Genomic DNA, 25438 nt, shown 5'->3' on the forward strand with positions numbered 1-25438 from the left:
GGTCATAACTATTAATATAACAATATAACAATCTTCCACGGTGTCCCCGATAAGAACCTATTACTAAGTAAGAAAAGAAGGGTGGAGACTGTAGAGATTTGTTTATTCTGAACCCCAAAAAGTAAAAACAAGGACAGACTTTCCTGGGTTTATCTGCTTCTCACCAGAGATTTATGGCCCTGTTTATTAGTAACTTTGTGATCATGCTAGGGTAATTTGTCACTACAAATAATTTACTTTTTAACCTATCATAAAGCTCCTATCTGACTGAATTCAACACAAGTTTCCAGTGCAAAGAGGCCGATGTGGACTCTGAGCCTTGACTGCCCATCCAAGGACAGGTGCCTGCAGGTACAGAGGCCCTCTCCTTTCTGGGTCAGTTAAGGACATCTGGAGATCTTGAGGTCTTTTGTCTTTCAACGTAAGGAAGAAGAAAATGGATTTTTAATGGATTTTGAAGTCAGAAGAAGAAATTGTGTAGAACAATTTCAAGTGACATGTGTTGCAACACCCCCAAAGATACAAAGGGCCATTATCTTATCAGTCATCCTTTGATGACATCTAATTGCGCTTTGAATAAAACTCAAACTCCTCACTCTAGTTTACAGAGCACAGATGCCCAACCAAGCTCCTGCCCACTCTTTTAGCCCCACCTGTGCTGCCCTCTGACTGGAAGACTCTTGCCCCTACTTGAGTCAGGGGTCGCCTCCCCTAGGACACTTCCCTCACCTGCCTTCCTTCCTATCACATCTGGAGCAGATGTCCATCTAAGCCATGATTTTCTTGTATCTCGATGAACTGCATGCAATTGCCATTTTTGTCAACAAACGTGTCAGCGATTTCATATGATTCACCTGATATTATAACAGCTAAACAACAGCCACTCTCTCCCCCCTACCTCCCTCGTGCCTGCTGCAGGCCATTCCTCTGAGGCCATTGGGACAGTTAAAGAGAAAAGCTTTGGAGCCAGACAGAAACAGGTTTGAATCCCAGCTCCATCTCCTCTTTATCTGTATGACCTCAGGCAATTGAGATGATCTCTCTAAGTCTCAGCTTCCTCATAAGTGAAATTCAGACATCAGTAAATAGCAAGAGATGACCACTTAACAGGACTGATGTGAGCATTAGGATGGGTGCTAAGGGCAGAGTCGTGGGTACTGCACTGGCAAAGGTTGGGTGATGGGCAGTGGGAGAACGCCCCAGAGGAGGGAGGGCTACCTAGAAACAGCTATCAAAACTTCATCTGTACACACTCTTCATAGCAAATGCTGTTGGTATCCTGCCTGGATCCCTGTAGGCCTTGCCAGGGGCTGTGCTCACCTGGCAGACTTCCAACTGGCAGCATCTGTAGCCCTTTCTCTGGCCACCAGAGCTGCTCTGCCTACATTCAGGGCCGGCCCAGAGGTGCCAGGGAATTAGCACTTCCTTCCCCACGAAGAGCAACCCTCAGCCAATAACTATGTGGAATTGGTGTATCCACGCGCCAGCTCCTTCTCTGCTCGGGTGGGAAGTGTCAAGGTGCTTGTTCTACTTTGCGTCCCAGACCTCCCCGGTGGGGTTACACTCCAGGAGCTCATAACAGTCCCTCTGTTGATAATATACCCTTTACTGGCTGCCTTTCCCTCCCCAGCTCACGTCCCTCCCCCACTGGTATTTCCTGGAGTCTCTCTTAAATAAGCTTCTTTCACTCAAATTCTTCTCTTGGGGTTGCTTCTGGCAGAATTCAGACTTCCGGGAATGTATCCTATAAATTGTCTTACACATATGCAAAAACGACATATATTCAATTTATTAATTCACCATTGTTTGTCATTGCGAGAAGTTGGAAATAATGTATCAGAGGGAGACTGTTAAGGACGTTAGGATCCACCCACACAGTGGAACGTGGTGCACTATATAAAAGAATGAAAAAGTACTTTATGTCTTCATATAAAACAATGTCTGAGCCATATTAATGAAAAAAGCAAGATGCAGACAGTATAAACAACGCATGCTGCCATTTGTGTAAAAAAGCTTGTGCGTGTGTATGTGTGTGTGTTTGCATACACCTAGAATCTTTGTGAAGGAGACCCCAAGTGCACAGCCTGGACTACCCGTTACAAGAGACCTAAATGGCTGGCAGACCAGGATGGAAGGGGAACTTCATCACACACCCTTGCGTGTCTTTTGATTTTGATACTACAGACCTGTTCATCCATTCAAAAAATAAAAGTAGCATTAAAATAATAAAGTGAATACATAAAGGGAGGTGCACCATTGTGCACTGGACACATCAGCTCTAGTGCGGAATGGGTTGGACAGGTTCCTGCTGGCTTGTCCGGGTAGGCTCAGGCCCAGCTGCATGGGTTCCTGCTGGCCTGCGGGCTCACCCATGAAAGGAGGTCTCACTTCCTATAGCTGGGGGAGGATTTCTTGCACTTCCCTTTGTGTTCACCCACAAGAGCTGCCATCACCTCTGCCCCTGAGGAAGAACCAATGGCACCTTCACCCCCGCACAAGGAAGCCCAAGCAACTCCCTCTGCCTGAGATTTGTGCCAAAGGCACTTGTCCTCATGCAAGAGAGATCTGAGCCACACACACAATTCACACTCATGCATGCACACGCGCGCACACACACACACACACACACACACACTGGAATGGAAACCCAAGCAGGTTGCTCCTGAGTGAGACATCACTGCCCTGGTCTCCCAACAGATGTGTCCGTCCAGCAGCCTGGGGACCCGCTCGCTCTTCGGTCTGACCACATCCTGTTTGCTGCAGGGGAGGCCACTCAGCAAAGAGTGGGGAAGGAGCTGCTGTTACTGCGGGGGAGCAGTTTCAGGGCCAGCTTCAGTTATCATGTCCTTGTACTGTCGTTTGAAGAAGCCAAGCTGTGGAGGCAGAGACAGGGGAGTAAGGGCATCAAGGCCAGGAGGGCGAGTGAAGGCTATGCAGGCCAGGCTGGGAGATGGTGGGACCAAGAGCTGCAAAGAATAATGTGGCGGAGTGCAGAATAGATCTGGGGAAAGTGGGACAGGGAGGGGGATGGCATCACTATTGAGAAAGAAAAGAGGGAAAGAAATCTAAAATATAATAATAAGTACTCTTTATATAGTGTTTACTCTGTACCAGAGACTATTCTAAGTGCTTTAGAGATACGAACCCAAAGAGCTCCACAGAATGGGTATTTATAGTCTCATTTTACAGCTGAAGAAACTGAGGCTCTGTGAGCTGCCCGAGGCACAGCTGGGAGCTGAACCCAGGAAGGCGCTGCTGAGTGAGAAGCCGTGGGGGTGGGGGGAGGGGAGGGGCAGGAAGAGGGCCCCGGGGGACTTACCTTGTACAGGCCGCCCGTGATGAGGGCCAGGAGTAACAGCCCCCCAGCCGAGCTGCCCACGATCAACGGGACAGGGTTATGTACTTCGTAAGGCTCCACCTTGGTCTCTGTCTGGAGCAGGGAGAAGGGGAGGGGGGGGCATCAGGGGAGAAAGACTCTGAATTTCTGGGGGTTCCCCAGTCAGACCTTGTGTGCTCCCCGAACCCCATGACTAAATCCCCTGTGCCGCCCAACCCCAGCCCTCACTCCTCCTTCCCGGCCCCCCCCACCTCTCTCTCTCCCACAAGCCCAGGCCCCTCTCCTGCCTCCAGCGGTTCTTCTGTGTCCGAGACAGATACCTGGGCCCTCACAAACGCGCCCTGTCCTGGGAGCAGGGCAAACTCCGATTCATCAAACAAGATCTCCGCCGTGCTCACAACCTGAAGATGGTTATGCGAAGTCTGTGGGAGAGAGAGGATGGGAGCTGGACCCACTGGCCCTGGAGGATCTCGTCTGTGCCCAGCCAAACCTCAGGCGCCCACATACCTTGATGTACCAGTCAAATGAGAGGTTGCCCTTGAGGGTGACCTTGAATTCTTCCTGGACGCCAAAGGACGGGATGTCACACTGGATTCTCTGGCAGACAGCGATGGAGCAGTGCTGGGGAAGGGAGGAGGGGAGAGAGGTGAGCAGGAAAGCTGGATGCAGGCCACATCCCATGCACTCAGCCGGCAGTTGAGAGCCGGTACTGGGCCCAGGTGAGGGGGCAGTGTGGAGTCTGCGTGCAGCCCCGAGGCTGAGGCTGGGCTTAGTCTCACCAGCAGTGGGGCCTTCTTAAGCTCCCCCAGGAAGTCAGAGCGACGAAGGTCAGTGTTGTTGGTGTGGCATCTACTGGAGAGGTTCTGAGGAAAGAGGGACACTGTGAGGACGGATTGAAGCGAGGGCTCCTGGGTCCACCCTCCAGGAGGTGAGAAAACCGAGGTCCAGGAGAGGCTCAGAAATGGCTCCAAAACCCAACAGAGGAAACAGAAGTGATTTTAGGAAAGACCAGGGCTGTGGAGAAAGGAGTTGGACCCAATCCTCAGGCCCAGCTGCGCTTACCTGGGAGAAGGTGACTTGGAGCTGGTCCCACACGGTCACGTTGTTCAGCTGGATGGGGACCAAGAAGACCACGCTGATGGGGAGCTTCCTCCCGCCCAGGTTGTTGAACTGCGTCGGGTGGGGAGGGGCAGATATCAGGGTTCTGGCCTTTCTGCCCCCACCAGCAACTAGAATCAGGCTCCCCACTCCCGACAGCCCAGTACTGAATCAGGCCTCACAGACCCAAGCATCCTGCCTCTTGATGCTTTCTGAGAGACAGGAGAGCACAGGGGTTAAACACCCATTCCAGAGCCAGACAGGCTGGCGGAAGCAGTGGCTCTTCCACTCTCTAGGGGTGAGACTGTGGGCATGTTCTGTTAGCCTCTCTGAGCCCCAGTTTCTTCGTCTATAAACTGGGGGAGACAACAGTACCTCCGTCACAGGGTCATTACGAGGGTAAAATGAGTTACTTACATACATGTGTGTATACACATACAGATGCACGTGGTGGTGTGTGTGGATTCACAGCAAGCTTAGAACAGAGCCTGGCCCAAAGCAGGCACCTCATGCATGTTTCCCATCATTTTTTTTTTTTTTTTTTTTTTTGTGGTACGCGGGCCTCTCACTGTTGTGGCCTCTCCCGTTGCGGAGCACAGGCTCCGGACGCACAGGCTCAGCGGCCATGGCTCACGGGCCCAGCCACTCCGCAGCATGTGGGATCCTCCCGGACCGGGACACGAACCCGTGTCCCCTGCATCGGCAGGCGGACTCTCAACCACTGAGCCACCAGGGAAGCCCTCCCATCATATTTTTTTTGGCCACGCAGCATGCGGGATCCTAGTTCCCCGACCAAGGATCAAACCCATGCCCACTGCTTTGGAAGGCGAAGTCTTAACCACTGGACTGCCCGGGAAGTCCCTCCTACCATTCTTCCTGTGTTCCCATCATCTCGATTTCCCTCCCCAGGCTCCTTCTCAGCTCCCCACCTGATACTGATGCTCTATAATGTGGCGGGTCTTCTCTGAGGCTGTGAAGTTGAGATATTTGGTCGAGACCTCAAGGCTGATGGGAGAAAGAAGAAGGGGCAGGAGGTGACAGAACATCAGGGGAGTCCTGGGAGGGGGTCTTGGGCTAAGTGTGTAAAGGGGTGAACAGGCACACAGGTAACACAGCCCTGAGAGGGTGCGAGCGGGATGGTGTGCAGGGGCAGTATGGGTGGGACCTCCAGCATGTGCCAGTTTGGGTCCCTCACACACACACATACACATGCACGTACAGACATACATGTGCGCACACATATCCTCAGACTCACTCACAGGCACACGTGCACAGACTCGTGCACACAGGTACTCAATGCGCCATGTCCAGCCCAGTGGTGAAGGCAGAACTAAAAGCCCCAGCAGCCAGTACCTGGTGACCACCATGTAGACAGCGTATTTCACAGGCAGCTGCAGCTGGAATTTGGTTTTGTTGTTCCCAGGTATGTTGTTCTCACTGAAGGGAAACAGAGAACTCTGGTCAGCTCTTGAGAATTGAGAATCAGCCTTTCCTTCTCCTTCTTCCTCTCCCTCACCCTCCGTCACCAACCAACCACCAAGTCCTGTCCTCTCAGCATCCTAAACGCTGTCCTCTAAATCCAACAGAGGAAACAGAGATTATAGGAAAGACCAGGGCTGCCCCTGTGTAGCCCAGGCCCATCCCCACTCACCAGGACGGATACCTGCAGAAGGGTGCCTTCTTCTCACTGGTCCCCTGAATTCAAAATGACTCCCACTCCAATCCCCCCGCTCCTGGAGAGTGATCTTTCTAGCATGCAAAGGTGATCACATCACTCCCAAGTTAAGTTGCAAATTCCCTAAGAGCACTCGTCGATCATTTCCTGACACGGCCCATGTCTAACCAACTCCTTCAATCCTGCCTCCTGTGCTCAGACTCAGCCTGACCTTTGCAGTCTCCGGGCTTTGCTTGGTCCACACTTCCTTCTCTCTGTCTTCATGCCCAGCCTCAATTCATGCCTTTGCTTGGCTAACTCACAGCCTGGATGTAGTCTTCTCTGAACACCAATCTCCCAAGAAGACTGGACATCATTCATTTCATACCGTATCATAATCATCGGCTTTCCTGTCTATCTTTGCCCCTAAATTATAACCTCTGTGAGGGCAAGAATCACAGCTGTCTTGTCCATCACTGTCCCACCAGCACAGGGGGCCACGCCTGGCACGTGGTGGGTGCTCAGTTGGTGTTTCTTGAGTAAAACAATGAGCTGAAGGGAGAACAAGTGGGGAGAGGGCAATGGTCCACCCTGAGCAGGGGGGCCGGGGGCTGGGACCTCAGAATGGAGGAGGCCAGGCATAGCGCACCTGGTCACGTTGGCCTTGAGAAGTAGTTTGTTTCCAAAGAAAGCATCAGGGTTCACGTCAAATGTGATATTGAAGGTGATCTGGAGTTGGAGAAAGAAGAGACGGTGACAAGAGTAAGAGAGAAGGCACAACCCAAACGTCCATCAGCTAAAGAACGGGTAAATAAAATGTGGCACATCCGTACAACAGAATATTATTCAGCAGTCAAAGGAATCTGAATATTAATACATCCTGCAACACGGGTGATCCTTGAGAGCGTGATGCTCAGTCAAAGAAGCAAACCTATTGTATGATTCCATTCATATGAAATATCCAGAGTAGGTGAATCTCAAGACAGCAAATAGATTAGCGGTTGCCTAGGGCTGGGAGAGATGGGACGACACGGGCCCATGGCTGAGGGGAGCAGGGTTTTTTCTTGGGGTAATAAAATACTCTAACATTGATCATGGGGATGGACGCACAACACTGTGAACATTGCAAAAGCCACTGGATTGTATACTTGAAGTGGGTGAATTGTGTGGTAGATGAATTTTATCTCAATAAAGCTGTTTTTCAAAACAAAGAAACATCTACTTAAAAAAAAAAAAAAGAAGGGGGCTTCCCTGGTGGCGCAGTGGTTGAGAGTCCGCCTGCTGATGCAGGGGACATGGGTTCGTGCCCCGGTCCGGGAAGATCCCACATGCCGCGGAGCGGCTGGGCCCGTGAGCCATGGCCGCTGAGCCTGCGCGTCCGGAGCCTGTGCTCCGCAACGGGAGAGGCCACAACAGTGAGAGGCCCACGTATCGCAAAAAAAAGAAGAAGGGAATTCCCTGGCGGTCCATTGGTTAGGACTCCATGCATTTTCACTGCCGAGGGCGCAGGTTCAATATCTGGCCAGGAAACGAAGATCCCACAAGCCATGGAGGAGGGGGGGGGGAGAGGAGGAGGAGGAGGAGGAGGGGGAGGGGGAGGGGAGGGGGAGGGAAGGGGGAGGGGGAGGGGGAGGGAAGGGGAAGGGGAGGGGGAGGGGAAGGGGGAGGGGGAGGGAAGGGGGAGGGGGAGGGGAGGGGGAGGGGAGGGGGAGGGGAGGGGGAGGGGAGGGGGAGGGGAGGGGGAGGGGGAGGGGAGGGGGAGGGGAGGGGGAGGGGAGGGGGAGGCGGAGGAAAGAAGAAGAAGAACTAGGGAAGAATTCAGAGGAAGACAAAGGAAAAAAAGGGAGAAGGAGCCAGCAGCCTGACCTCCGAGTTGTCTGGGAAGATGGGGTGGTTTATGCTGCAGCTGGTGCTCTTCAAGGTCCCAGACCCTTCAGTGGAGACGTCAGACTCACAGATCAGGCGCCAGGACCGCTGTGAGCGCTGGTTCTGGAAGGCAAAGGAGGCAGAGGTGATGATGTCAAACACCACCCATGGGGGCAGGGAATGCAAAGTCAGATGGAGCCTGAGAAGGGTTTGGCTACCTGGGCTCCTGACACCCTCCGATAGGACAAGCCAGATGGGTAGAAGAAGGTGACCTGTGTTCTGTAGGAGTCCTCGCCCTGGTTTCTCACAGTCAGCGTCACGTTTAAGTCCCGAGAACCACCTACCACCAGGGTGTCCAGGCTGTGGTGGGAACAAGCCAGGCCATGAGATGCTGAGGGCTTTCCTGCAGCGAGTCTGCTCCAGCGGGAAGGAGGCGCGGACACTCGGAGACAAAAGACAGTGCACAAGGCAGCCACAGAAACACACCTCTGAGGCAGCTGCTCTGCGCCGGGCTCCCTTGGGGGCCAGGAGAAGAACAGAGCAGCAGGTCATGGTGCAGGTCTGGGGGTAAAAATGAGGACAGGAAACTCACCTCATAAAACTGAAGGTGATGCTGAGGTCATCCTGGCAAATGCTGTCATTGCCACAATTCTTCTCAAAGGGAAACTGCCGAAAACAGAGTATGAGGAAAATGAAAGGAAATCGTGAAAAGACGTGAAACGAAACAGTAAAATGAAATCTTGAAATAAAATTATGTGAAATGAAATAAAATGAGCTTCAACAACCTTGGCCTCTGGTCCCTTCCACACCCCGGCTGGACCCCAACTCCCAGACTCACCGAGGCTGTGAAGAGTGTTGGAGCTTCTACATCCAGCACTGGCCGGAGGTTCCCAAAATGGGACGAGGGCTTCCCCACCAGAGAGAAGTTGAGGCGCAGGGCAATGGGGGTCACTGAGTCCTCTACACAATCCTGAGAGACAGTGGGGGTTTGGTGGTCTGCCCTCCTCAGCATCCCAAGCCCACCCCATGCTTGGAGGACCCAGGAGTGTGGTCACCCTCTGCTCACCAGTAACCGGAGCTTCAGGGTCTCACATTGCTGACTCAGCCCCAACGTCACTATATGTCTGAGAGTGTTGTTCTTAGTCTCATCAAAGATGGCCTGGGAATGTGGGCGACCTGGGTCCAGAGCCAGGTCATATGTGATGGTGCTCTGGGTATCTCCTGAAGGGCCAGGGAAGAATGGTGGTGAGGAGCCTGGGTTTGGAGTCAGACTGGCAGGAGGTGGAGGCCCAGCTATCTGAATTTGGACATGTTAGCTGACCTCTCTCAGGGCCTCAGTTCCTTATTTTTAAATTGAAGATAATAATTGGACCTTCCCAATAGTAAAAACGAAATAGTGCCTACAGAGCATTTAGCATAGTGCCTGCCACACAGTAACTGCTCAATAAATAGTAGCTATTCTGTCACCTACTGGAAAATTAAGTATATTTTTTCTGGCTGCTTTTAACTTCTTTTCTGTCTTTGGTCTTCAGCAGTTTGTGCCTTAGGATGGTACAATGTCTAATGTTATCTTGCTTTGATTTGGTAGAGAATCTTATTATTTTTTATTTTTTTTGGCCGCATGGCATATGGGATTTTAGTTCCCCAACCAGGGATCAAACCCACGCCCCCTGCATTGGAAGCAGGGAGTTTTAACCACCAGACGGCCAGGGAAGTTCCTAATTTGGTAGAGAATCTTGATGTTTTTCATCAATTTTAGAAAATTCTTTACCACCATTTCTTTTTTTTTTAATTTTTATTTTATATTGGAGTATAGCTGATTAACAGTGTTGCATTGGTTTCAGGTGCACAGCAAAGTGATTCAATTGTACATATACTTGTTTCTATTCTTTTTCACATTCTTTTCCCATTTAGGTTTAACTGTTGCTTCTTTCTTATTCTCTCTCTCTCTCTCTCTCTCTCTGCCTTCCTTTTGGAACTCCAATTACATGTTTATTAGATCTTTCACCATGTCCCATATGTCTCCTATGGTTTATTTTTCATCCTTTTTTCTCTCTGTGTGCTCATCTGGATACTTGCAATTTACTTACCTTCCAGTTCACTAATTCTCTGTTCTACTTGTTTAAAATATAAGTATAGATAATTTACAATATTGTGTTAGTTTCAGGTGTACAGCAAAATGATTCAGTAATACATATATTTTTTCAGATTCTCTTCCATTATAGGTTATACAAGATATTGAATATAGCTCCCTGTGCTATACAGTAAATCCTTGCTGTTTATCTATTTTATATATAGTAGTATACATCTGTTTGTTCTGTTTCTAATCCACTATTAAATCTATCTATTGAATTCTCAATATCATTCAGTGTATTTTTCAGTGCTAGTGTTTCCATTTAACTCTATTTCATGAATTCCAGGTTTTATTTGAAGTTCTCCATCATTTCCTGTTTTTTCTTGAAGATATTAATTTTAGTTATTTTTAAAATTCCTATCTGATAATTCTAATTGCTGAATCACCTATGGGTCTATTTCTATTGTCTATTGTTTCTCTTGGTTTGCTGGTTTCAACGGACATTGTCCCAGTAGAAGGACCAAGGTGTATTTTAAGGTCCCTCTCAAATCTCAGCTTCCTAGATTTCTGTTCAACTCTTGAGCTCTCCAGTTGTTGTCTTCCACTGAGTTTCTAAGAGTATTGATCTGGACATGCATGGCTTAGAAGTCAGCCAATGACTTACAGGAAATTTCTATGTAGATTTTGGGACACCTTCTCTGTAATTCTCTAGTCTCCAAGACTTTGCTCTCAATTTCTAGCCATGCTGGCTGCCCAAAACTCTGACTGCTATCTCCTCAGTCCAGTAAGATGACTGCTAGAAACAAATTTTATCCCCTCCCCCTGTTTCCCTCTAGAACCACCATTACTCTTCCTCACCCCAAACACAATGCCACTCTTTGAGAATAGAGACAAGGAAGGAAGTCAAGTTTGTTGTGATAAAATGCATATCTGAATGCTTTGTGAGTTTGTGTTTAGCTTCATCAGCTCAACCTCCCCTTTAAACGAGTCATCTCTCAGTTTAAAAAAAAGACCTGGTTAGTTCACATGGATGGGGCCCTTCATTCTCTGGAGAACTGAGAGTGTAAAGGAGTGCCACATGCTTACTTCTTTAGGGGTGTTTGCCGGGCCTCCCCACCCACCCCCCCAGCAGGGGAACCACCTGCTCACTCCACCCAAGCTTGAAGAAGGCTATCAGAGCCTGTGAGAACTTTACTCTGGGCCACCCGTCCATGTCCCCAGTGATTTAACCTCTTGAGACCTACCCAACCAGCCTCACCTTCTTTCAGCCTGTCCCGTGTGTTCTTGCGGACACGGAGGCAGACTCTGACCTCCCCAGCGATCTTTCCTTTCACCACCCGCTCACGACACTCATACACATCCCTTGCCACTTCCCTGGGTGTGAAATCCATGGTCACCTCAACTTTCAGCACTGGCTGGGACCTGTGGGGGGACACCAGAGGGCCCTCAGGGGTCTTCAGACAGCAAAGCCACTCCTTAAAAAGAAGATACCTGGGGGACTTCCCTGGTGGCGCAGTGGTTGAGAATCCACCTGCCGAGGCAGGGGACACGGGTTCGAGCCCTAGCCCAGGAAGATCCCACATGCCACAGAGCAACTAAGCCTGTGTGCCACAACTACTGAGCCTGCGCTCTAGAGCTTGTGAGCCACAACTACTGAGCTCACGTGCTACAACTACTGAAGCCTGCATGCCTAGAGCCCACAAGCCACTGAGCCCGCGTGCTGCAACTACTGAAACCCGCACACCTAGGGCCCGTGCTCCGCAACAAGAGAAGCCACCGCAATGAGAAGCCCACGCACCGCAACAAAAAGTAACCCCCGCTTGCCGCAATTAGAGGAAGCCCGAGCAGCAACGAAGAACTAATGCAGCCAAAATAAATAAATAAATAATTTTTTTAAAAAATTATTAAAAATAAAAAGAAGTACATATGTTTAAAAAAAAAGAAAAAGAAGATACCTGGTGTGCTCTCACCTGAGCAGCAGCACGTGCCCCTGAGCCCCTACAGCCAGGTCCACCAGTCCATCCCCTGTGAGGTCCTGGCCCCCGCTCAGTGACTGCCCAAAATACTGAAGCCTCGGAGAGAACTGGGAGCCTGTGATCCGCTGAGGGTAGAAAAGAGGAGGAGAGAAAGGGGTGGGAAAGAACAGGAAAGAGTGTAACTCAGTCTCCTGGGATGACCCAAGGAGAGATTGTCTGGGCTCTACTCAGTCATATCTCCCACACCTTCTCAAGGAATTAGGGTAACTATTAAGCTTTAGACCACAACCTTGAGATGATATCCAAAGTGTCCATCAATTACTGGGTTTTCCAGGGAAAACAAAAAATATCACAGGAAAGAAGTGATATAGTACACTATTTGACTCAGTTGAATCTCTTACATGGCCAGGAAAATGCAAACACTGAACATAGATCTAACCAAAATTACCATATAAATTTAAGGAATGGGGGGGTGGGATGGGAGGCGTATGAATATGTGTCAAGAGGGGCCTGAAAGAGAGCTCAATCCTCACCTCCCATAGTGGGAAGTCAATGCGAAAACAAAAATCAAGAAGCAGCAAAATAATTGTGCCCTTGGGAAGTATGGAGAATCATTGAAAGAGCTGAAAGTGGTTTCCTCAGAGGAGGGAAAATGAAGAGGAAATCACAGTGTGGGTGTGGAAATTGTTGCTTTTCATAATAAGCTGTTAAGAACAATTTTGACTCTTTAATCTATGTGCAAAAGTAACACTGAAAGGATAACAGCCAAATATATTAAGAAATTTTAAAAGTGATTTTGTCACGTACTTAATGCCGCTGAAGTGTACATATAAAAATGGTTAAGATGGTGAGTTTTAGGGCTTCCCTGGTGGCGCAGTGGTTGAGAGTCCGCCTGCCGATGCAGGGGACACGGGTTCGTGCCCCGGTCCGGGAGGATCCCACGTGCCGCGGAGCGGCTGGGCCCGTGAGCCATGGCCGCTGGGCCTGCGCGTCCGGAGCCTGTGCTCCGCAACGGGAGAGGCCACGACAGTGAGAGGCCCGCGTACCGCGGAAAAAAAAAAAAAAAAAGATGGTGAGTTTTAGGTCGTGGATATTTTACTGCCATTTTTTTTAAGTGAATTTATCACCTAGAAAGAATGAGGAAGTGCGGGATGTTGGAAATGTGCTATATCTTAACCTGGGTGGTGCTTACTCGAATTCACAGAGAGGAAAATTCATCACTTGAGATTTGTGTGTTTACTGCATGTACATTACACTGCAAATTTTTTTGAGAAAAAGTTAGCGTATTCTGTTGGAAGGATGCTTTGCTTTGAAATTATATAATAATGGTAGTTGGGAGAGCCACAGCAGTTTTGCTCGTTCGCATACTGATCACCCTAGCCCCAGTCACAGGAAAAGAGCAAGTAAAAAACGCAAACAGTAGAGCAATAGTATTGCATGACCCTTTTTGCATTTGTTTTTAATTCCAAAGTCTGTGGGGTGGGAGTGGGTATATGGGGGGTTTGGTTGGTGAGAGCAGGTATGTAGGTGTGGGTGAGGGTGGGTGAGTGTGTGGACCCTCCCCTTACCTTGTTTTCCTTTCCAGGTGCAGATAAGGGGAGGGTGTTAAGACTTTCACTGTTGTTGTTCTTTCTTCTTCTTCTTTTCTTATTATTTTACAAACCCTTGTGTCGAGGGCTGACCTTCAATAGATCGCAGCGACGGAGCTGCTCTGCTTCGTACGAAACCCCGACCCAGAAGCAGGTCGTCTACGAATGGTTTAGCACCAGGTTCCCCACGAACGTGCGGTGCGTGACGGGCGAGGGGGCGGCCGCCTTTCCGGCCTCACCCCGTGTCCCAGGACGAAGGGCTCTCCGCGCCGGACCCCGGTCCCGACGCGCGGCGGGGCGCGCCGGCGGGGACGGCGGGGGACCGGCTACCCGAGGCCAACCGAGGCTTCCGCGGCGCTGCCGCATCGTTCCTCCTGGGCGGGATTCTGACTTAGAGGCGTTCAGTCATAATCCCACAGATGGTAGCTTCGCCCCACTGGCTCCTCAGCCTAGCACATACACCAAATGTCTGAACCTGCGGTACTGTTTACTTTAGATTTTTAAATTTGTACAAGCATGTAAAGCTTTTGTAATAAAAATGAAGTAAAACCAGAGCCTTCAAATCCCATTTACACAGAGAAACAACAGGTGCCAATGAAAAGAGGCATATTATAGTCTTCACACAATTGTGGAAAGAGGCTCCGTGACACAGAGGGAAGAATGTGAGGCAGTAGTGCTTAGCCCGGGCTGCAACTAAAGAGCGTGTGAAAAATACTAGGGCCTATGTAGTGTACTATTCCATACACTAGAATGGGCAAAACTAATCTGTGGTGGAAAATAATTGGAACGGTAGCTTCTTCTGGGAGGGAATGGGGTCAGAAATTGACTGGACGGGGGCGGGAGGGAACTTTCTAAAGTGATAATTATGTTCAGCATCTTGATAGGATTGTGGATTATATTTTTCAAAATTCTTTGACTGGCTAAAGATTTGTGCTTTTCCTGTCTGTACATTTTATCTTAAAAATAACAGTAAGCATATCTGAATATTTTAGATTCTAGTTAATGATATACACGCTGAGGTATTTAGGGGTGAAGTTGGACTGGTGTTGCAAATTACTTTGAATTGCATTAGAAAAAATAATGATGAACTTGATGGACAGGTAGAAAAAGTCTGAATACAAAGGATGGCGATGTGATAAAGTAAATCTAGTAAAATCTTCATCGTAGATTTTAGCTCATAAATATATGGATGGCCACTGGACAATTCTTTCAACTTTGCAGTAACTTTGAAAATTTTCTAAATACAATGTTGAAAAAACTCTACTGATGCCTGGGGCCCTGACCCCAGACCAATTAAATCAGAACCCCTAGTGGCAGGGCCCAGGCATCTGTTTTTTAAGACGTTCAGGTGATTTTGATGTGTGGGTAGGGTTGAACCTCTAGGGTGAGGGATTTGTCAGGAGTGATGAGGAGACAGAGAGAAAGGACAGAAGAAAAACGTGAGGCTGGAAGAAAACCAGAGACCAGAAGCCAGCAGACTGGATGGCCTCGGTGGGCTGTGATGGGAGACTGCCAGACCGTGGGGGTCCCTCCACACAGTGGGCTTCATCCAGCAGGAAACAGGGAGCCAGTTTAGAGAGGAAACCATCTGTGGTGACCCGCATTTCAAGTGACCAACCACCAGGATCAGCTACGTAATTTGCAGGACCCCGTGGGGAGAAAAAAATGCAGGACTCCTTGTTCAAAAGTTATCGAGAGTTTCAAGATGGCCAGAGCAGAGCCTTAATCTGAGCACAGCGCCGTTCTGAGAGGAGCCCCGTGTAACTGCACAAGTCACAAGCCTGTCAAGCACGCAGTCCTGGGAGGGTGACCAACCATAGGGCTTCCTGAGCTGTGAGACTTTCAGTGCTAAAACCGGGACAGACCTGGGCAAACCGGGTCTGCTGGTCATCCTACCAAGACTGAGATTCGGGGCTTCCCTGGTGGCGCAGTGGTTGAGAGTCCGCCTGCCGATGCAGGGGACACGGGTTCGTGCCCCGGTCCGGGAAGATCCCACATGCCGCGGAGCGGCTGGACCCGTGAGCCATGGCCGCTGGGCCTGCGCGTCCGGAGCCTGTGCTCCGCAACGGGGGAGGTCACAATAGTGAGAGGCCCCCGTACCGAAAAAATAAATAAATAAATAAAAGACTGAGATTCGGAGGAAAGGAATGTCTACATCCTAACACTTCCAGCTCACCATTCATCACCTCTGAGCCTTCATCTTCTCATCTGTAAAGTGGGAGTGATGATGGCCCTGTGCACCTCCTCTAGTTGTGGTAAGAATGAATCTTTTCTGTGAAGTATGTGTTATTTTTGAAGCTTCCAAAAAGGACTACTGGGAGAACTGATCTGGCAGCTGTCGGAACATTGAATTAGAAAGGGACAGATTGGCAAAGAGGCTACAGTTGTAACAAAAACAGTGACCGGGCCTCACCTGGCTGTGGGCGGGGTTGATCCCCAGTCCCGAGGTTCCGTGAAACAGGTAGACAGCACCCTGGTTCTCCTGCTCTCCCGGGGCCCCGATGGCCACGTCCGACAGCCTGTCCCCGTTCACATCCCCCAGCACCGTCAGAGCTGCCCCAAAGCGGGCCCAGAGGTGGCCTTGCTCCCCTCGCAGGACAGCACCACACTGCCACTTAGCCCTCTGCAGAACAAAAACAGTGTCAGGTCCCACCCCAGGCGACCCCTCCACACCCAGATCCCACCCAGCCCGGGTCTCATCAGCCACTCACCCCCCGGGGAAAGGGGCACACGGACACCTGCCCGCCCCGGCTCTGCTCATAGTAATGGGGGGCCCCGATGAGGACCAGGTCGGAGCTGCCATCTCTGTCCACATCCACGGAGCTGAGGGAGGCCCCGAAGTAGGAGCCGATCTGAAAGAGATAAGGCCAAGATCACATACTTCTTTCCACCTAAAGCAGAGCACGGGGATTTTTCTCCCTGTGAAGAAAAATCATGCCTGCTGAGGAAAGCCCTTTGGAGCGGATGTGATCCTCTCTCTGTTTCACGATCAATCCTTGTTTGAATGTACTGCCAGTTAGAGGAGTATATGATAGAGTTGACAGGTAGTGGGTGAGGATCTACCCCAAAGGGTGTTCCAGGGAGATGATTAAGGTAGCGAAGAAACTGGATTTGAAAATACAGACAGAAAAGCCTGGAAAACCAGACAGGATATCCTTTCAATATATTGTAAGTCTTTAGGGAGGTAAGTCAAATTTGGCAGTCTGGCTAACAAGGAATCAACTGGCTTAGACGAAAAACAACTATTGCCACAGGAATTTTTTTGCATGATATTGAGAAATAATGTCTACCTTTAAAAAGAATTTTTAAAGTATGTTCAAAAAAACACCAAAATATGTTCAATGTAAATAGGTAGAATTCATCCATAGGAATCATCAATTTAGTCATTCTTTCATTCAATAAACAAGGGTTTGCTATTTGCTAAGCGTGAGGCTGGGTAGTGGAGACAGTGCCTTCCAAGGCTCTGGGTGCAGCAGGGTGAAATGGAGGGGAATAGTAACAGATTTTAATTTTTTTAAAAAAGAAGTAAAATTTGCAAATATTTTCTCCCAGTCCATAGCTTATCTGTTCATTCTCTTAATGAACAGAGCAAAACTTTCCATTTTGTTGAAATCTTAGTTATCAATTTTTTTCTTTATGGACCATATGCTTTTAGTGTTATATCTAAGAATTCTTTGCCTAACACAAAGTCACAAAAATTTTATCCTATGTTTTCTCCCACAAGTATAGTAGTTTTAGATTTTACATTTAGCTCTATGATCGATTTAAATTAATCTTAACATGGTTGAATTGACAAGATATGGGTAAGGATTTTGTTTTGTTTTGTTACCATGGATGTTCAATTGTTCCAGCACCATTGAACTCTCCATTGAATTGTCTTTGTGCCTTTATTGAAAATCAATATATGTCAGACTTATACTTCAGGCCTATTCTGTTCCACTGATCTTCATGTCTATCCTTTTGTCAATGCCACGCTGTCCTGCTTACTGTAACTTTATAGAAAGCCTTAAAATCACATAGTGTATGAATCTTCCACTAAATACCTAATGGTATTTACATAAGATCCTTTTCAAAATTGTTTTGGATACTCTACTTTCTTTGATTTTCCACATAAATCTTAGAATTAGCTTGCCAATTCTACAAAATAAAATAGGATTTTGATTGGCATTGTGTTGAGTCTATGGATCAACTTGAGGAAAAGTGACATCTTAACAATATTGAGTCTTCCAGTCCATGAACACAGTATATTTCTCCATTTATTTAGGGCTTTGATTTCTCTCATTAGTGTTTTGTAGTTTTCAGTATAAAGATGTTGTACACATTTTGTTAGATTTATACCTAAGTATTTCATGGTCTTTGGTGCTATTGTATTAATAAATGGTCCTTTTTCTTTAAATTTAAATTTCCAAATGTTCATTGTTAGTATAGAAATACAACTGATTTTTACATATTGATCTTGTATCCTGAGAACTCATTGAAATAAGTTATATAGCTTTTTTGTAGATTCTTTGGGATTTTCCATGCAAACAATCATGTCATCCCCAAATAGAGACAGCTTTATTTTTTCCTTTCCACTCTGCATGCTCTTTTTTCTTTTCTCTTCTTGTCTTATTGCACCAGCTACGTCTTCCAGTATGATGTTGTATAGGAGTGGTAAGAGTGGATTTTCCTGCCTTGTTTCCAATTTTAGGAGAAAAAAATTCTCTTTTACTTTTAAATATGATGCTAGCTGTAGAGTTTTTGTAAATGTTCTTTCTTAGGTTGAGGAAGTTCCCTTTAATTCCTAGTTTGCTGAGAAGAAAACATCATGAAAGAATGGATTTTGTCAAATTCTTTCTGTGTATCTGTTAAGATTATTACGTTTTTCTTCTCTAGTCTATTGTTATGGTTAATTACATTGATTTTTTTTTTCAGAATGGCTCTTTTAAATTGAGATAAAATTTACATTACATAAAATTCATCATTTTAAAGTATAAAATTTAGTGGGTTCTAGTATATTCACAATGTTATGTAACCATCACCACTAATTCCAAAACATTTCCATCACCCCAGAAAGAAGTGCTGTAACTCTTAGAAGTCACTCTCAATCCCCCCCCCACAATACCCTGGCAACCACTAATCTACTTTCTGACTGTGGGTTTGTCTATTCTAGACATTTCAGATGAATTAAATCATATAACATGTGTCCTTTTGTGACTGGTTATTTTCATGTAGCATAAATTTTTCAAGGTTTATCCATGTTGTAGCATGTATCAACACTTCGCTCTTTTTATGGCTAAATAGTATTCCACTGTATGGATATACCCCATTTTGTTTATCTATTCATAAGTTAATGAACATTTAGGTTCTTTCTACCTTTTGACTATTATGCATAATGCTGCTATGAACATTCACGTATAAGTTTTTGTTTGAACAACTATTTTCATTCTGGAAAAGGATATATACTTAGGAGTGAAATTTCTGAGTCATATGATAAATCTATATTTAACTTTTTGAGGAACTGTCAAATTGTGTGCCATGAGGGCTGTATTATTTTACATTCCCACCAGCAATATATGAGGGTTCTAATTTCTCCACATCCTCACGAACATGTGTTATTTTTCATTTTTTTCTTTAAATAGCCATTCTAGTGGTATCTCTATTGTGGTTTTGACTTGTATTTCCCTAATGATGAATAAAGTTGAATATCTTTTCATGTGCTTATTGGTCATTTTTATATCTTATCTGGAGAAATATCTATTCAAATCCTTTGTCCATTTTTACATGAGGTTGGCTTTTTATTGTTGAACTGTAAAAGTTCTTTATATATTCTAAATACTAGACCTTTATCAGATATATGATTTGTAAATAGTTTCTCCCATTCTTTTCGTTTTCTTGATAGTGTCCTTTGCTGCTCAAAAGTTTTTAATTTAATGAAGTCCAACTAATCTATTTTATCGTTGGTTGCTTGTGCTTGTAGTGTCATATCTAAACAATCGTTGCCAAATCTAAAGTTACAAAAATTCACCTATGAATCCCTCTAAGAGGTTTATAGCTTTAGTTCTTACATTTAGGTCTTTGATCTATTTTGAATTAATTTTTGCACATTGTGAGGTAAGGGTCCAAATTTATTCTTTTGCCTGTGGACATCCAGTTGTCCCAGCACCTTTTTTGAAAATCAATTGACCATAGATGTATGGGTTTATTTCTAGACTCTCAGTTCTATTTCACTGGTCTATCCTTATGCTAGTACCACCCTGTCTTGATTACTGTCACTTTATAGTAAGTTTCAAAATTGGGGTGAGAATCCTCCAACTTAGTTCTTCTTTTTCAAGATTATTTTGGCTATTCTGGGTCTCTTGCATTGTCATATGAACTTTAGAATCAGCTTGTCCATTTCTGCAACATTGTTGAACAAGCCCTGCATCATTATAAACCATAACTGGTCACGATGTACTATCCTTTTTATAGACTGCTGGATTCTGTTTGCTGACTTTTTTGAGGGTTTTAAAAAACAGCTTTTGCAGGGGTGATATTCAAAATATTGAACTCCTGGGACTTCTCAGGCACCAACCATGGGCTTAGCTGGAGTGGGTCCTAGAGGTCCCCCCTAGAGGTCCCCTAGAGGTCCCCACCCCCTGGAGTGGGTCCTAGAGGTCCTAGAGGTGTCTTCTCAGGTACCAACCATGGGCTAAGCTGGAGTGGTCACTGACTTCATAGTTGCTGGATCATGGGGAAGTTCAAAGAGTATTGGGGGGAGGGGTCAGAGTGTATGGCAGGTGCAGGGGGGAAGGATGTCTCAAGGAAACAGCTGTTTATTGACAGATATAGAATTATTTCAATATTTTAATAACTAATATGGCTATACTGGTTATGGACTGGTCAAATGCCAGCTTTGTGTACAGGTAGGCTTGTAGAGAGCTCTGTACAGGTCAAGTGTTGTTATTTACCATTATTAGAAAAGTGAGGACACAACATTCTCAAATGCAAAGTTGGTCCCATGACTCTCCAGCTTAAAGCCCTCTGCTTTACAAGACTCTGCCACACTTGGAATCTGATGATGCCCATCCCAGAAGCCCTCAGCCCCCAGGGTGCCTCTGTTGGCACATCCATGCCCCACACACTCTGCACTCACCTGGCTGCCCTTGATTTCAGCGTTTTTCTCCCAAGCACCTGCGGCCTTTTTGAATATCACCACCAGGCCGATGTGCTGATATCGAGGCGCCCCCAGAAGCAGGCTTTGCGCCCGGTTCCGCAAGATGACTTCAGCAGCATAACCTGAAGATGATGAACTAAGAGGAAAAGCACTGCCCCCTCCAACAGGACTATCCCTTGAACAGGGGCAGTGGGGCAGCCCCATGCTTGGGAACTTGGGGTAATTGGACCTTGCACTATATTCCTCTTCGTTAACACAATTAAAATGAAGCTTTGAAATTTCTGCCTTTAAACCTGTCCCAAGAGCTTATGAAAGATCCAAGGACATCTAAACTAGTTGAGTTATGCCATATCCTGACCCCTTCTTAAAGTAACCCTGCCCTCTCTACTTACCCAGGTAAGCATCATTCATGTCTGAATCTACCCTGGTTGTGTTGATGAAGGAGACTTTATCCTGTGACGTATGCAGAAAGGCTCCACCAGCCCAGTCAAAGCTCCCCACAGCACCCAACAAGGGACCATCCTGGGCAAGAATGTAGAACAGGATTGAGAAATCTAGAGCTTCAGTGTTATCCCTATCAAAAATCCCAATGGCATTTTTTCACTGAAATAGAACAAACAATCTTAAAATTTGTATGGAACCACAAAAGACCCCAAATAATCAAAGCAATTTTGAGAAAGAACAAAGCTGGAGGCATCACACTTCCTGGTTTCAAACTATATTGCAAAACTATAGTTATCAAAACAGTATGGTATTGGCATTAAAAACAGACATGTAGATCAATGGAACAGAACAGAGACCCCTGAAATAAACCCATGCATATATGGTAAATCAATATACAACAAAGGAGAGAATAATATACAGTGACGAAAGGACAGTCTCTTCAATAAATGGTGTTGGGAAAATTAGACAGCCACATGCAAAAGAATGAAACTGGACCACTATCTTACACTAGTCACAAAAATCAATTCAAAATGGATTAAAGACTTGGACATAAGACATGAAACCATAAAACTCCAAGAAGAAAACATAGGTAGTAATCTCCTTGACATTTGTCTTGGTGATGATTTTTTAGATTTAACACCAAAAACAAAATAAGCAGTGGGACTACATCAACTAAAAAGCTTCTACATAGCAAAGGAAATCATCAACAAAATGAAAAGGTAACCTACAGAGCAGGAGGAAATATTTGCAAATCATATATCCAATAAGGGGTTAATATCCAAAATATATAAAGAACTCATACAACTCAAAAGTTTGTTTTAAAACCTGATTTTTAAATGGGTAGAGGATCCAAAAAGACATTTTTCCAAAGAAGACATACAGATGGCCAAGAGGTGCATGAAAAAAGTGCTCAACATCACTAATCATCAAGGAAATGCAAATCAAAACCACAATGAGGTATCACCTCACACCTGTCAGATGCCTGTCATCATAAGAGAAGAAATAAGTGTTGTTAAGGACGTGTAGAAAAGGGAACCCTTGTACACTGTTGGTGGAAATGTAATTGGTGAGGCCACTATGGAAAAGAGTATGGGGGTTCCACAAAACTTTAAAAATAAAACTACAGTATGATCCAGCAATTACACTTCTGGGTAAATATCCAAAAGAAATGAAAACACTAACTTGAAAAGGTATATGCAACCCCATGATCGTTGCAGCATTTTTTACAATAGCCAAGACATGGAGGCAATGTAAGTGTTCATCAACGGATGAACAAATAAAGAAAATGTGGTGTATATGTACACAATGGAATATTATTCAGCAAGTAAAAAGAAGGAAATCCTGCCATTTGTGACAACATGGATGGACCTGGAGGATTATGCTGAGTGAAATAAATCGGAGAAAGTCAAACACTGCATGATCTTACTTATATGTGAAGTTAAAAATAACAAACTTATACATACAGAGAACAGACTGGTGATTGCCAAAGGCAGTGGTGGGTGGTGTGCAAAATGGGTGAAAGTGGTCAAAAAGTACAAACTTCAAACAAAATTGAGTTATTTGTAGTGAGGTGGATGGACCTAGAGTCTGTCATACAGAGTGAAGTAAGTCAGAAAGAGAAAAACAAATACCGCATGCTAACACATATATATGGAATCTAAAAAAAAATTTTTGTTAATAGTTATGAAGAACCTAGGGGTAGGGCAGGAATAAAGATGCAGAAGTAGAGAATGGACCTGAGGACACAGGGAGAGGGAAGGGTAAGCTGGGACGAAGTAAGAGAGTGGCATGGTCATATGTACACTACCAAACATAAAATAGATAGCTAGTGGGAAGCAGCCGCACAGCACAGGGAGATCAGCTCGGTGCTTTGTGACCACCTAGAGGGGTGGGATAGGGAGGGTGGGAGGGAGGGAGCTGCAAGAGGGAAGAGATATGGGGATATATGTATATGTATGACTGATTCACTTTGTTATAAAGCAGAAACTACCACACCATTGTAAAGCAATTATACTCCAATAAAGATGTTAAAAAAAAAAAAAGTACAAACTTCCAGTCATAAAATAAATAAATCCTGGTGGTGTAATGTACAGCATGGTGACTACAGTTAATAATAGTGTATTGGGGCTTCCCTGGTGGCGCAGTGGTTGAGAGTCCGCCTGCCGATGCAGGGGACACAGGTTCGTGCCCCGGTCCGGGAAGGTCCCACATGCCGTGGAGTGGCTGGGCCCGTGAGCCATGGCCGCTGGGCCTGTGAGTCCGGAGCCTGTGCTCCGCAACGGGAGAGGCCACAGCAGTGAGAGGCCCGCGTACCACAAAAAATAATAATAATAATAATAATAGTGTATTGTATACTTGAAAGTTGCTAAGAGAATAAATCTTAAAGTTCTCATCACAAGAAAAAGAAATTGTGTAACTGTGTAAGGTGATGGATGTTAACTAGACTTATTGTGGTGATCATTTTGCAATGCTATACACATATATTAAATCGCTATGTTGTGCACCTGAGGCTATTACCATGTTTATGTCCATTATATCTCAATTTTTTTTAAAAAAAGAACAGGATTGACAAGGAAGAGAGAAGGGACCACTGCTGCCCATCAAAGAGGTGCCTCCCAACAAACACCTGTCACAGAGATGAGCCCCCAAACCTTCGAACCTCTTCTCCCTCTTCGTCTTGCTCCCAACCCCAATTAAACAAAAGACCACTTACGGAGGTGAAGACAGCACTGATGCCTTCCTGAGACATCTCATACTCTAAGGAGCTGGTACTTCCTGTGTGCGTACCTGTGAGGAGAAGAACATTTACATTAAAGAAAGTAGAGGAGCCTAGAACAGGAGTTGGAAACTCAGGGCTGTGGTGGCCAGACAAAAGGAGGCTCAGATGGAAGCCGTGTGCACCCCCCTTTTTCTTACATGTCCTCTGTTATGCTTTCCTTTTTTTATTGAAGCATAGTTAATTTACAATATTAATGTTAGTTTCAGGTGTACAGCAGCGTGATTCAGTATTTTTGCAGATTATACTCCATTATAGGTTGTTACAAGATAGTGCAGGGACTTCCCTGGTGGTCCAGTGGTTAAGACTCCGCACTTCCACTACAGGGGGTACGGGTTCGGTCCCTGGTCGGGGAACTAAGATCCGCATGCCTCATGGCGTGGCCAAAAAAATAAATGAATAAATCAGAAAAAAGAAAAGATAATGGCTACAATTTATATGTTTGTTGCTCATCTAGCCATATGCCCCTTTTAAAGGGATGGTGGCTATTTGGCTCCAGCTACTTTTTGCCAAGCGGGAATATGGTCCTAAAGGTGTCTAATCTTCCAAATTTTCAAGAGAAACCATAAATCCAGACTGTATATGAACCTTCCCTCAACTTTTAAATTCTTTTATTCAACAAACATTTATTGAGCACCCTTTATGTACCAGGCATTATTCTAGGCACTGGGGATACAGCAGTGAACCAAAGAGACAAATGTTGGCAACACATCCAAATTTGGGGGAAAATACTGTGAGGGATTTGACTCCCCTACCCTCTAATTTTTCAGCCTATAGCCAAGATTGCAAAAGTAGAGAGAAAAGTCTAAATTTTTCCATTTCAAAGTAGTTGAGCAAGAGAGGCCAGAGTTGCTGGGAAATGGAAGAAGAAAGGAGTTGATGCTGAGGCTCAGGGTTCCAAGGGCTAGGAGGTTCTTATTTCTACAGGGAAGTACGTGTTTTGGGATAAGGAGCTGCCTTTGCAGCTGCTCCAGGACTACAAAACCTTAGCTCACCCTCAATCGCAAAGATCTTTTCCTGAAGCTGGTTCTGAATGGTCTTCAGAGCTTCAAAGTTATTCACCTGGAACACGTGATCACCACGCGGCTTGGATGCGATGGTATCGAGCTCTTTTAGAGATTTGTCACTGATGAAGGCATCTCCCACCTGTTACAAAAAAACAAAAGCTGAATCAGACACTTTCTGGGGGTAGTACTCTCCTCCAGCAAAGAAAATTCTGCAGGAAAAGAATCTGAAACAATCTCTGTCCAAGGAAGGAATGCACCAGAAGGCCCCTGGGACAGAGCTGCCAGGTACGGTAGAGCAGGTTGTACACTCTACATTCTGTCAAGGGAGAAATTGGGGCTGAAATCCAGCCTTTAGTCCATTTGCAGCCCCTCCTGGTGTGGGGCTGACCTCTCTTCAGAACAAGGGGGCGCTTTCTCCTTCATATGAAGGTGTTTTCTACTTGCCAAGCCAGAGACCCGTGATGATACCTCTTTCTATGTCA

At 46.0% G+C, this 25438-nt stretch overlaps 1 protein-coding gene across 2 annotated transcripts in view; it reads right to left on the reverse strand.

The window, feature by feature from the left end:
* Nucleotides 1–1780: 1780 nt before the first annotated feature.
* Nucleotides 1781–25438, reverse strand: part of LOC115861229 (integrin alpha-M) — a 36318-nt gene continuing 12660 nt past the window's right edge. For both annotated transcript variants that reach the window (XM_030871816.2, XM_030871818.2), the window contains 22 exons: nt 24945–25095; nt 23887–23960; nt 21122–21251; nt 20709–20851; nt 16306–16446; nt 16008–16217; nt 12000–12130; nt 11288–11451; nt 9022–9176; nt 8794–8925; nt 8548–8621; nt 8174–8315; nt 7956–8078; nt 6739–6818; nt 5789–5872; nt 5365–5440; nt 4400–4507; nt 4117–4200; nt 3845–3958; nt 3658–3759; nt 3320–3430; nt 1781–2873 (listed from right to left, as the gene is read on the reverse strand). In XM_030871816.2, coding sequence (XP_030727676.2) covers nt 2802–2873; nt 3320–3430; nt 3658–3759; nt 3845–3958; nt 4117–4200; nt 4400–4507; nt 5365–5440; nt 5789–5872; nt 6739–6818; nt 7956–8078; nt 8174–8315; nt 8548–8621; nt 8794–8925; nt 9022–9176; nt 11288–11451; nt 12000–12130; nt 16008–16217; nt 16306–16446; nt 20709–20851; nt 21122–21251; nt 23887–23960; nt 24945–25095 — 2601 coding nt within the window. In that variant the 3' untranslated portion in view covers nt 1781–2801. The remainder of the gene's footprint in view (nt 2874–3319; nt 3431–3657; nt 3760–3844; nt 3959–4116; nt 4201–4399; nt 4508–5364; nt 5441–5788; nt 5873–6738; nt 6819–7955; nt 8079–8173; nt 8316–8547; nt 8622–8793; nt 8926–9021; nt 9177–11287; nt 11452–11999; nt 12131–16007; nt 16218–16305; nt 16447–20708; nt 20852–21121; nt 21252–23886; nt 23961–24944; nt 25096–25438) is intronic.

The sequence above is a fragment of the Globicephala melas genome, chromosome 15 (genome assembly GCF_963455315.2).
Source record: "Globicephala melas chromosome 15, mGloMel1.2, whole genome shotgun sequence".
Classification (NCBI taxonomy): Eukaryota; Metazoa; Chordata; class Mammalia; order Artiodactyla; family Delphinidae; genus Globicephala; species Globicephala melas.